At 42.9% G+C, this 13,383-nt stretch overlaps 1 protein-coding gene across 1 annotated transcript in view; it reads left to right on the top strand.

The window, feature by feature from the left end:
• LOC126418756 (uncharacterized) overlaps positions 1-13,383 on the top strand; it is a 136,144-nt gene that overhangs the window by 120,179 nt on the left and 2,582 nt on the right. The window contains exon 5 of the mRNA XM_050085681.1: positions 1,585-2,063. Within this exon, the coding sequence (XP_049941638.1) occupies positions 1,585-2,063 (479 nt within the window). The remainder of the gene's footprint in view (positions 1-1,584; positions 2,064-13,383) is intronic.

The raw sequence follows: 13,383 nt of genomic DNA, 5'->3' as shown, positions 1-13,383 counted from the left end.
CCCTCAGGAAAATAGCGGGTAGGTCGGGGAAGAATGCCAGTGTGCACTCGGTGTGCTTGCCGGGGGGGGTCTCGTCCGTAATGTGGAGGAGGCCCTTCCGGCAACTATTGAACGCACTGGGTGTGACCGGCTGCAGATAGTAGCACATGTCGGAACGAATGACGCCTGCCGCTTGGGTTCTGAGGCCATCCTTGGTTCCCTCCGGCGGCTGGCTGATTTGGTGAAGACAACCAGCATCGCACGCGGAGTGCAAGCTGAGCTTAATATCTGCAGCATAGTGCCCAGAGTCGATCGCGGTCCTCTGGTTTGGAGCCGTGTGGAGGATGTCCTTAGGTTAGTTAGGTGTAAGTAGTTCTAAGTTCTAGGGGACTGATGACGACAGAAGTTAAGTCCCATAGTGCTCAGAGCCATTTTTTTGTTGTGTAGGCCCCCACAGATCTGAGTATCATGCTTCTCTGGACCCTTCTCACTGTCATGGCGGGCACAACCCTAGTAAGCCTGTGTGCCCAGACTCCCGAGCCGTAACCCACTATTGATGTTAAGATACTGTTGTGGTATAATTTTGTGACATTAGGGTAAGGATGAAATCTTTTGTGTCCGAAGGAGACGAGATTGTTTAGTGTTTGAAGGGCTTTCTGGGTTACGGTGTCAATGTGTTTCCCGAAGTTCCACCTTTCGTCAATGATGATTCCTAGGAGTAGGTATTAAAATCCATGGAGAAGAAATAAAAAGGTTCGCCGATGACATTTTAATTCTGTCAGAGACAGAAAAGGACTTGGAAGAGCAGTTGAACGGAATGGATAGCGTCTTGAAAGGAGGATATAAGATGAACATCAACAAAAGCAAAACGAGGATAATGGAATGTAGTCGAATTAAGTGGGGAGATGCTGAGGGTATTAGATTAGGAAATGACACATTTAAAGTACTAAAGGAGTTTTGCTATTTGGGGAGCAAAATAACTGATGATGGTCGAAGTAGAGAGGATATAAAACGTAGACTGGCAATGACATGGAAAGAGTTTCTGAAGAACAGAAATTTGTTAACATCGAGTGTCAGGAAGTCGTTTCTGAAAGTATTTGTATGGAGTGTAGCCATGTATGGAAGTGAAACATGGACGATAACCAGTTTGGACAACAAGAGAATAGAAGCTTTCGAAATGTGGTGCTACAGAAGAATGCTGAAGATTACATGGGTAGATCACATAACTAATGAGGAGGTATTGAATAGGATTGGGGAGAAGAGAAGTTTGTGGCACAATTTGACTAGAAGAAGGGATCGGTTGGTAGGACATATTCTGAGGCATCAAGGGATCACCAATTTAGCATTGGAAGGCAGCGTGGAGGGTAAAAATCGTAGAGGGAGACCAAGAGATGAATAAACTAAGCAGATTCAGAAGGATGTAGGTTGCAGTAGGTACTGGGAGATGACGAAGCTTGCACAGGATAGAGTAGCATGGAGAGCTGCATCAAACCAGTCTCGGGACTGAAGACCACAACAACAACAACGGTTCCTAGGTACCGTGTCTCACGCCGCCAAAGAACCGGTGATCGCTCAAGTCTTACAGTAGGGTCTGTGCTGTTGCAGCCGCAGAAGGTGGAGAACCCGGCGTCGTCCCCCGCAGCGGCGGCTGGCGGAGAGTCGGCTGCAGGGTCGGCAGCTCCAGCTCCAGTTCAGGCTCCAGCTGCAGCGCCGGCGCGCCTGGAGGACCTGGACGAGGGCCTGCCCCCCGCGGAGCAGCCGCAGCAGCCCGGCCTGAGCCCGCTGCCTCTGCCGCTGTCGCCGCTGGCGCCGCGGCCGGGCCAGAAGTTCGTGCTGGTGGGGCAGCCGCAGTTCTTCGGCAACTACGACGTGCTGCGCCAGCTCGGCCTGCAGAACATCGGCACGCGCGGCCTGCTGGCGGGCGGCGCCGCCCTCACGCCGGCCGCTCTGCTGCCGCCCCGCCACCTGGGCGGCAAGCCCGCCCCCGAGAAGCTCCAGCAGCGGCAGCCCGCCGACGCCGCCCCCGCCGTCCCCGAAGCCGCCGCCCCCGCAGCCGCCGATTCCTCGGACAGTGGATTCCAGAGGTACGCGGCCCCTCTACTGTTGAGACCACTTCGAGTAAAGTCACCAGCTACACTCAGGTGACATAAGTCGGGGGATACCTCCAAAATATTGCGCCGGACCTCATTTTGCCCGGCGTACTGCAGCAACTCGGCGTGGCATCGACTCAGCAAGTGGAATTGCTGAGCCGTGCTGCCTCTACAGTCGTCCGTAACTACGAAAGAGATGCGGTGCAGGATTTTGTGCACGAACTGACCTCTCGATTATGTCTCACAAATGTTCGATGGGTGACCAAGTCAGTCACTCGAACTGTCTTCAGACTTCTTCTGACTTGGTGACAGGGCGCATTGTCATCCATAGAAATACACTACTGGCCATTAAAACCACCATTATGCAAGGTGTTAGGGGTATAGGTACATATACTGTGCTCGTTGGTACGTTAATGTGTAACAACTACTTCAGGGAGTTAGTTGTTTTATTTTTTTTTTTTTTTTTTTGCAATCACATACACTACTGGCCATTAAAATTGCTACACTACGAAGATGACGTGCTACAGACGCGAAATTTAACCGACAGGAAGAAGATGTTGTGATATGCAAATGATTAGCTTTTCAGAGCATTCACACAAGGTTGGCGCCGGTGGCGCACCTGCAACGTCCTGACATGAGGAAAGTTTCCAACCGATTTCTCATACACAAACAGCAGCTGACCGGCGTTGCCTGGTGAAACGTTGTTGTGATGCCTCGTGTAAGGAGGAGAAATCCGTACCATCACGTTTCCGACTTTCATAAAGGTCGGATTGTAGACTATCACGATTGCGGTTTATCGTATCGCGACATTGCTGCTGCCGTTGGTGGAGATCCAATGACTGTTAGCAGAATATGGAATCTGTGGGTTCAGGAGGGTAATACAGAACGCCGTGCTGGATCCCAACGGCCTCGTATCACTAGCAGTCGAGATGACAGGCATCTTATCCGCATGGCTGTAACATATCGCGCAGCCACGTCTCGATCCCTGAGTTAACAGATGGGGACGTTTGCAAGACAACAACCATCTACACGTACAGTTCGACGACGTTTGCTGCAGCATGGACTATCAGCTCGGAGACCATGGCTGCGGTTACCCTTGACGCTGTATCACAGACAGGAGCTCCTGCGATGGTGTACTCAACGACGAACCTGGGTGGGCAACGTGGCTCTACCATCCATTCGATCCCTGCAAAACCCTACATTTCAGCAGGATAATGCACGACCGCATGTTGCAGGTCCTGTACGGGCCTTTCTGGATACAGAAAATGTTCGACTGCTTCCCTGGCCAGCACATTCTCGAGATCTCTCACCAATTGAAAAAGTCTGGTCAATGGTGGCCGAGCAACTGCCTCGTCACAATACGCCAGTCACTGCTCTTGATGAACTGTCATATCGTGTTGAAGCTGCATGGGCAGCTGTACCTGTACACGCCATCCAAGCTCTGACTCAATGCCCAGGCGTATCAAGGCCGTTATTACGGCCAGAGGTGGTTGTTCTCGGTACTGATTTCTCAGGATCTATGCACCCAAATAGCGTGAAAATGTAATCACATGTCAGTTCTATTGTATTATATTTGTCCAATGGATACCCGTTTGTCATCTGCATTTCTTCTTGCTGTAGCAATTTTAATGGCCAGTAGTGTACGTTCCTTGTAAGTGCAACACTGCTTTCACAGCGTTACTCGTCTGTCACCACTGACAACTCTATCTAAACACCGTTCTCGTTCGTTAAGTGAAGGCCACTTCTGAGAGTTAATCCCTGAAATTTGGTTTCCTCGAAACTCCCTCGACAGTGTGGATCTCGGAATACTGAATTCCCTAAAGATTTCCGAAGTGGAATGTTCAAAAAAAAAAGATAAATATTCAACTGGCTCTGAGCACTATGGGACTTAACATTTGAGGTCATCAGTCCCCTAGACTTAGAACTGCTTAAACCTAACTAACCTAAGGACATCACACACAGCCATGCCCGAGGCAGACTTCGAACCTGCGACCGTAGCAACCGCGTGGTTCCAGACTGAACCTTCTACAACCGCTAGTCCACCGCGGCCGGCGTGGAATGTCCCATGGATCTTTTAATCGACGTTGCGCGACTATAATGACTTTGGAAACATTTCATGTGGCTCGCCTGAATAAAAATGACAGCTCCAGCAATGCACTGTCCTTTTATACCTTTCGTACGTGGTACTATTGCTATCTGTATATGTGCATATCGCTGTGCTATGACGTTTGTATCTCAGAGAATAAACTTTGGGGAGTAACCTTCGGTATATTTACAGTTGGCCGTGATTACGTTGTACCTAATTTTCTGATAAGACAACAATCCAGAAGAATGTGAATCGAAAGAATGGAAATATCTTTCGGGACTTTGCAATGCTGGACTAATAGCTCCGAAATGGATAACGTATAATTATGTCTATTAATTTAGTTAGCAAATTTTATTAACTATTGTGAAGCTGCTATTTATTGAAAACTATAAGTACTTACTTTTTCCGCTTATCAACAGCTGCCTGTTCTCAGATGCCACAAACTTGTATCCTGACAGTCTTCCTCCGAAAGAGTTCTCCTTTCCAAGGCTTCGGCTACAGTTCCCATAGTTACCCCTCCATGATACCCTGAGCCTCCTTCGGTTCCTTCTCCCTGGCGGAGACCAGTTGAGCAAACATTGTGGCCATCGCTGTATTTCCACCTGACATGTCCCTACCATCTTAGTGCTCGAACGTCAGTCGCATCTGTGACTGTTTCAACAGCACCCATCTTCAGTCTTACACATTCATTTCTCAGTCGATCCAAAAGGATCATTCCCCCATAAATACTTAAACGTCGGCAAACAGTATGAATGTAAACGTTGACGCCATACTCTGCAGTGTCTATTCCACTAACCAATGACGACTTCTAAATACAATTTAAATAAGGCCATAACATCCAATTTAAATAAGGCTAGAACATCCATTTCTCTCTTTAAGGCTCTGGGATTTCTTACCAACCGTCAAAGTTGCGTCGTATTCGTGGTATATCATTTTCGCCAACTCTATTTCTGGTGGTGTCCATAGTAGCTTCCGAGGCACAGATTTATGGTCGTTATCCAAATCAACAAACACCAGATACAGATCTTGATCTTTGCGATCATCTTCTGAAAAATCTATCATACCTAAGAGATGTCAACACAGCTTTTGCAACTAGTAAAACCCATCTGTTCCTGAGATACAACGACATTTGCAGCTTTTCCAATCCAAATTGTTTTTTTTTTTTTTGCTATACTGCCAAACAACCTACTCACCGAAGCCATTACATTCATTCCCTTGTAATTCGTCGTGTCTTTCCTGCTCCCTTTCTTATGTATGGCGGTAACGTGTGATGTCTTCCATCCTTGGGGTACTTCATCTCCTTGAACGACTTTGTTAAGAATAATTACTACTACTGCTACCAGTTTAGGTCCTCCATGTTTAAATAATTTCTTTACTGTGCCTCCAGCACCGGCTGCCTTCCAATTTTTTGATTTTTGAAAGGCCTGATAAATTTCAGTGTCAGCCACTTCTTCCACAAGATAAATCTCCACTTCATTCCGCTCTTCTCGAAACTCTTCTCTGTTTTCTGTAAGAATATCCTTAAAACACATCTTCGACTGCTAAATGGCAATCATTCTAGCTACTCTTCCAATTTTAACAGGAGCTCTCACTTGCGTATAAACCGCCAAACTTCTAATGCCTTGTTTTATCGAACTAAATGTTCTAGGTCGGCACATCCCTTCTCCCACTATTCGCTTTTAACCCGGACAACCACCCTTTTCGCTTCTCTCTTAAATGTGTTGTAGTTACTTCTATCTTCCTGCCTTTTTCGAGCTTAACCATTTCTGGTAAGCAGTCTTCTTTCCTTCATTGCTCTCTCTTAAGGCCTGAGCCAACCACTGGACGCCTCTCGCTCCTCCTCCTCTTCCAAGAGCCTCCTCTGCAGCTCCCAGCAAAGATGATTTTAAATCCTCATATAGTGATGTTGCACTTCCGTCCTTATCCAATTTGAGTTTCTATTCATCTCGTCTATGGCAATTATGAAATGGTATATTTCGGTGGCTAGTCCGTTTAAGGATGGGCTCTTAGCACTATGGGACTTAACATCTATGGTCATGAGTCCCCTAGAACTTAGAACTACCTGAACCTAACTAACCTAAGGACATCACACAACACCCATTCATCACGAGGCAGAGAAAATCCCTGACCCCGACGGGAATCGAACCCGGGAACCCGGGCGCGGGAAGCGAGAAGGCTACCGCACGACCACCAGCTGCGGACCCGTTAAGGACAAAACTTATGAAACTCATCGTGTTGTATTACAGTTAATGAAAAATATGTGAGAGACATCGGTCATTAGACTAGCGAAAGCTCAGTCGAAAATTCAAGTGTTTATAAAATTTCAGATAGTTACTTATTTTTACGCTGAACCCTTTAGAATCCTTTAAAACCGAAACTAATTCTCCAATTGCAGCACGGGACGTGCCTGTCACTATGTTTTACAAATCACTTCTTTCAAACGATCAAAATTCAGTATCAAAAAAGTCCACCCCCGGTAGTTGAGTGGTCAGCGCGACGGAATGTCAATCCTAAGGGCCCGGGTTCGATTCCCGGCTGGGTCGGAGATTTTCTCCGCTCAGGGCCTGGGTGTTGTGTTGTCCTACTCATCATCATTTCATCCCCATCGACGAGCAAGTCGCTGAAGTGGTTTCAAATCAAAAGACTTGCACCCTACGAACGGTTTACGCGACGGGAGAACCTAGTCACTCGACTTTAGATGGTTGTTATTAAGATCAGGCACTTTCACTGCAACCTCAATACGCCAAGCCTGAGAATGAACTAGTCGGCTCGGAAATAGTAGCCAAAATACAGCTGCGGCAACTGTGACAGATTTGTAGTAAACTCTTCATAGAATATATTTTCTATTACCTCCTACCCATTTTCCTACATCGTGTCGCAATTTTCACGATGATTTTAAACATCTTGATCCCCTTTAAATTATAAAACGTTACGTCTAGCTCCACAAGTACAATGAAATAGTTTTTTGATTTCCCAAGTCTTGCTTCTATTATCAAGCTCGACGTCAATACTATCTCTCTGTTGCCTTTACCTTTTGAGAAATACACCACAAGTTTAAGATTAAATACGAAACTAATTAGAAGAATTCACGATTTCATTGAATGAACCATATCCAGACGGCTTCATACATTTCTCTTACGAACCACATAAGTGTAGCCCAGCTATTATTCGGAGATAAAGCAGTACTATACAGGGCCGACAATACGCAGATAGAAGAGCACATTAAACAGAATAGTTTGAGACACGAATGCATGACCGTAAACGAATATTCAACTTTCCAACTGACATAAATAACTTATGCTACGTATTAAAAATGTCGAGGGAGAGCAACAGTTCTGAGAGACAAACGACAGTTACGGTTCAGGCGTTACACCTGACAATAATATTTTGTCACACTCTCTTTCCCGCTGGCGCAATCCCTTGTGGACGTTAGAGTGTAACTGCAACCCCACCACTCCCTACACACTGTATTATTCTGTGTGTGCATTTAATGAGGTGACTGTCGGATGAATATTGATAAATTTTCTCCCACGAGATACAATACCATTTCCTCCAGTTCCTCAATTCTCTGCCGAAAATTTTTCCCAGCTATCAGAGCGCTGAATTATTCCGTTACTTTAAGTTTCTAACCAAGCTGATACCTTTTATCCAATATGGATAGCGCCACTTACGAAGCTTTTCCCTATACATTCAGTCTGGATTCTCGGCAGTACATCTTGTGTCACCATCTTCCTGTAACGATAAATCTTCCATAATTAATCATGAGTTGTCAACAATGATATGTGGACGCATCACAGATAATTTTGTTTTGTTTTCATGGTGGTACCACCAACTCCGAAGTGTCAGATAGATGTTCCTTAAGAAACACAAGTACTTCACAAATCCGATCTTCATATTCATGTATCTGAACTGCTGAGGAGCAGTTTTGGAAGGTTTACAGGCTACCGTGAACGAATCTCTATATTGTACTGAAAACGTTTTCTGTTCATAAATTTATTTAGATATGGTAACAGGAAGGCATCAAGGAGTGCCACATCAGTTGATGAGTCAATTTTCACTCCATTCATACTTCAGTCACTTATTTCTTTCATCATCAAACCACCTTTCAGGGATAATGGATTCTCATGGTTTTTCCGGTTTCACAGTCTCATTTCATTTCTTTACATGGGCGAAGAAGGTTTTTCAGTGTTCGCCAATTGTTTAGCCCGTTTACATCTATAAAATCTTAGCGAAATATTAAACATAATTTGTGCCTTTTGGTGAGGAACTACCGATCTCCACCCACAACATCGACTGCTGTTTCATTTTCCGTGTCCGTAGTAGATTACCGTCTCAGTCATAAAATAAACATATTCACAAATTAAATTTTTCTTTCTATCCAAACATTGGAGTAAATTTCTGCTTCACACACATGCATTTGTTTGACGTTTATCACACGCCGCACCCATTTTGTATTTAGTTCGCTTATAGTCAGTTGTCTACGTGAGAAGTAAGTTTCTTCTGATATGTCTGCAGCGAAAGCTATTCCATATGTTTGGTTGTCGATCGTCCGCAACTGCTTCTCTCTCTCTCTCTCTCTCTCTCTCTCTCTCTCTCTCCCTCTCCCAAACTTTTCATCACTAGTTTAAGTGACATTAAATTATCTACAATACAACAAGGTCCATATCTCAATTAAGCCGCCATTTCTTAACTGTTTTACATCAACGAACACACTCCTTACTAACTTCCACTAGTTTTATGACGGAAGGGTGTTCCTGTTTTTCTATTAAACAATCGAAAGGGTGTTCCTGTTTATCTATTAAACAATACAAATCTGCCTTACAATACAGTATAAAGGTTATTACACCTCAAACCATGTCGACAAATACGTTATTGTGGAACATATTTCAACATGACAAAAACATAATCTTATTGATACCGACCCCTTTTCTGTGCTAGAAGGTGAAATTTTCACTCTTCCCTAATAATTAACCAAATTTACGTTTTGAGAAACACAGTGATAATAAATTCGAAGATTCCACAGTAACTGATCTTCCAACACAATGCAAACAACATCTGTTTATTTATATCACTTCTCTAGAGTACATTGTCTTATCTAAGGCACAAACTGGTTAATTTGAGTTGGTTGGTTTTATTACCAGTGTACTAGAAATGGACCTTTTTGAGACCGGCTTTCTAATGTTAAATTTCACTGTTCTGTAACACGCTAAACATAGACTTCCCCTGAATCGCCACCTCAATAATTGACGTAACCAATAATTTAGAAATTAAATATATTTTGCTACATTTGTAATTATAACTAATAAATTTATCTTGTCTAATTGTACCTTGTGAAATGTTGTAGCTGTTACTGTTATGGTTGTGGCAACTGGATGGAATCCAGAAGGAGCTCATAAATTAACTATTTCTCCAACACCGTAACGTTTAAATGTTCATATGAATGTTCACAGTAATTAAAAAATAGGCATTGCGTTCTGTGACCGTGTCTGTCGTTAATACTCAGTATTGTAAGAAAACAGCGTACTTAGATCATGTGATACAAAATAAGAAGTTCACTTTCTTCAATCGATAATCGAGAGGAAAATTGAAGGCAAGAGATGAATTGGCAGGAGAAGAATGTCATGGCTCCGCAACGTCAGACAGTATACAGGCATAATAAATGCTGGAGATTTGACCCATACTCGAAGAGATAGAGAAGACTGGGCTAATGCGATCGCAAACATCCATTAGTGGATGTGCAGCAGAAGAAAAAGATTGTATTAACAATTATAAATAATATACACTATTTTACTAAAGCTTCCAAATATTGTATTATCGAATCAAATTATTTTTAGAATAAATCATATTAATTGTGTAATATGGAAATGATAGTATTCCTGTGATAAAGTTTTTGGTATAACCCAGTAGTACTTCTGAGCCTACGAACATTATTTCAGAGACAGCGCCTTCTGCGGTGACTACCAATCTGACAGTTTTGTACGGCGGGTAGCCTGGACAGAGCTGTTCAGGCTAAACTGCTGTATTCGAACACAGTTGCATCAAACGTATCCAGATAGTTCTCTTTGTTACAGCTTTTGCCTTTTATATACAAGTAAAGATAATTCAGTAGGTAAATTACTTTTTGATGTCTTTTCGAGAATATGGTTCATTCATTTTGAAACTTATCTTTATTGATGTTAGTGTGAAAAATAACCTGAAGGAAAAGTAGAGTACATAATGACCTTTTTTAAGTCGCCACAAATGAAATAGTGTATCAGTAAACATTACATATTAATAATTACGAAACTATTAATCAGTATACATGACTAAGTTCTTAATTTCTCGTGGTTGCTTTTTCTAATTTCAGGAGCAAATATGATTGGAGAGTGATAGTAAAATAATGAAATGCAATTACGTCTGATTCGAATTTCAAGAGTGATTGTTTCAATTTAGGTGCTTTTTCTTTTAGTAGATGTGTAGGTACAAAAATATAACTTTTCTGGCGGATTTTGATAAAGGGGACCATTAACACTTAACTGTGTAATCACATTTATATTCCGGTGGACATGTAACTGTGTATCGTCCAGTACATCATTAATTATAAACTTCAAGGAGTAATTCCCTCTGCATTAATTCTTCATGAAGTTATTCTACTAATCTGTTTTTATTAAGAGCTGCTAACAGCATAAATTTTTCAATATGAATACAGTCAAAAAGTATACCATACATGAAAGACATAACGATTCTGTTCTGTACTGACGAAGTCACACCTCAATCCTTCATTTAACCATTGTGAAGTTACTAATAATATTACAACTGCTTTGAAGTGAGACGTGACAGGTAAACAGTATAGACAAGAAGAAACTAGAAGAGAGTAGGATGTGGTATTGAAGAAGAATACTGAATATTAGGCTGGTGGAGAAAGAAAAGAGTTTTATGGCACAACTTGACTAAACGAAGATATATATATTGACGGCCGCACCCTGAGATATCAAGTAATAGTTGATTTGGTAATGAAGGCAACTGAGGGGTTGGACAAAAATATAGGAGCATCTGGAGGAATGCTTGCCTCAACATAAATACATACGCTACAAAAGCCTGCTGGTTGCGCTGTTGTTTTTGACAATGAACGGTACCTGTTCAATGTCCTCAATACGTTGCAGGAGTCAGTCCGGTCAGAACACTGCTCTGATTAATTGTGGATGCGTTATATCGGAGCTCACTGAAGTCGAACGTCGGAAAATTGTTGGTGATCGTATTCTGGGTGCTTCTGGAACCAGATAGCTGAAGTGTTTGGTGTTTCAAGAAGTACCATATCAAAGCTATATATCGCATACAGGGGAAGCGGAAAAACACCAAGTGCTAAGTCACAACGCGGACGAAAATGTGTGTTGCGTGATCGTAACGATCATTGAAGCGGATTTGACGAAAAGCAGGAGGATGACAAGTGCAAACCTGACTGCAAATCTGAATGTGGCACTCGCGGACCCTGACAGCACCAAAATAACATGAAGTGAGTTCGTTAGCTGGGAACTGCAGGGCGAGCTGCAATTTCCGAACCACTTGTCAGTGATGCAAATATCCGTAATCGGAAAACGTTGTGCCAAAGACGTAAAACCTGGACTGTGGAGCAATGGGAGAAAACCATTTGGTCGGATGAGCCCTGTTTCACACTGTTTCAAACTTATAGCTAAGTTTATGTCCCAGGACTGAAACATTTAGGAAGTTCGGTGATGATTTGGGCAATCATATTTTGGTATTCCTTGAGGCCCATGAGAAATCTGGATTACTGCCAAGGATTATGTGAACATTTTGGCTCATCAGGCTAATCCTTTGGCATAGTTTTGGTTCATCAATGGTGGTGCTGTGTTCTAAGATGGTAGGGCTTCTGTTCACATAGCTCGCATCGTCCAGGACTGGTTTTGTGCGCACCACTATGAACTGTCGCGTCCTCCCTGACACCACAGTCACCAGGTCACAATTGTTGAGTCTTTTTGGTCTACTGTGGAGAGAACGGTGCTTGATGGCAATCCACCTCTGTCATCGCTGCCTGAACATGCCTCCCCCGAAAACAAACAGGTCATGTATTTATCCATTCAGAGATGACTGAAAGCTGTTTTGTACGCAAACGATTTTCCTACACCATGTTGGACACGGTAATGTGTAGCGTTTTTGGAGTTTCCATATTTTTGTCCACCAGCAGTAAGTGCACGTGTGAGGTAAGGAGGGGACAGAGTTGCAGAGGAAGACTCAGGGTTGTCTACAGTGCTCCAGTTAAAGACGACTTCACCTGCAATAGTCATACAGCAACTAAGAGACGTGCACAGGATAAAGTAGTGTGTAGTAGAGCTACAGCAAACCTACAAAGACTGCAACAACAGAATGACTATTTCAAGTAAAACCATTTCGATTATTAGACAGCGCCATCACAGAACACTAAAACAACTTAACCATCGACGTAACACTTACATACAGCATATAGTGGAAGATCATCAACAGAAGCCAGCAGTCAGTCTCCCTGAAAAGGACCAAAGCAACAACAATCGAAGCGTCGTTGGTCCTCTTTAGTGGGACCGCTGCAAAGACAGTAAAAACGCGAGTGGGTCAGACGTTTTAGTGTTATATAATGATGCTGTCCAATCTCTAAAACCATTTTTTTTTTCGAGGTGAGACTGACCGTTATAATCTCGCCTTTTTCTACGAAAATATTGTTCTTTTACTTTTGCTTTAATTGCATCTCAGACATAGGCGGATCACACAGGCGTGCAGCGTCAAGACATAGCAAAAACAAGTTTTACAAGTTTTGCTAAAGGTATATTATACTTGTTGCCACCAATCTAACGATGGTACTGAATGGCCAAATTTAAAATTCGCTTATTTGTTTCCGAGCAAGACAATAAATGATTGACCAGCTCTTAGCACGATACGTAGCACGATGCAAACAATCTGAAACTTACGTCAGCATGTCAAGGATAAATTGGGTTTACTTCTCAGATATCAGACTTCGTATGTAGTTAAATTCAGGTACATTTTGTTAAGGATAAATCGAAAACATGTTTACTATATTACACCATAGAACAAGGCGTCTTCATAGTACCAGACCACAAAACGAACTGGTATTCAAGTTGCTTTCCAATCCTCAGTAAATTAAATTATGTTAAGGGGGGTAGGACGTCAAACGGGCCGACTTGCAGCAAGAGAGGCACCACGGGACATTTTAATTTCCACTCTCTATACTTTTACAAATAA

Source organism: Schistocerca serialis, chromosome 9, assembly GCF_023864345.2.
Source record: "Schistocerca serialis cubense isolate TAMUIC-IGC-003099 chromosome 9, iqSchSeri2.2, whole genome shotgun sequence".
NCBI lineage: Eukaryota > Metazoa > Arthropoda > Insecta > Orthoptera > Acrididae > Schistocerca > Schistocerca serialis.
Note: the sequence above shows the minus strand (reverse complement) of the source record. Positions and strands in the feature narration are given on the sequence as shown.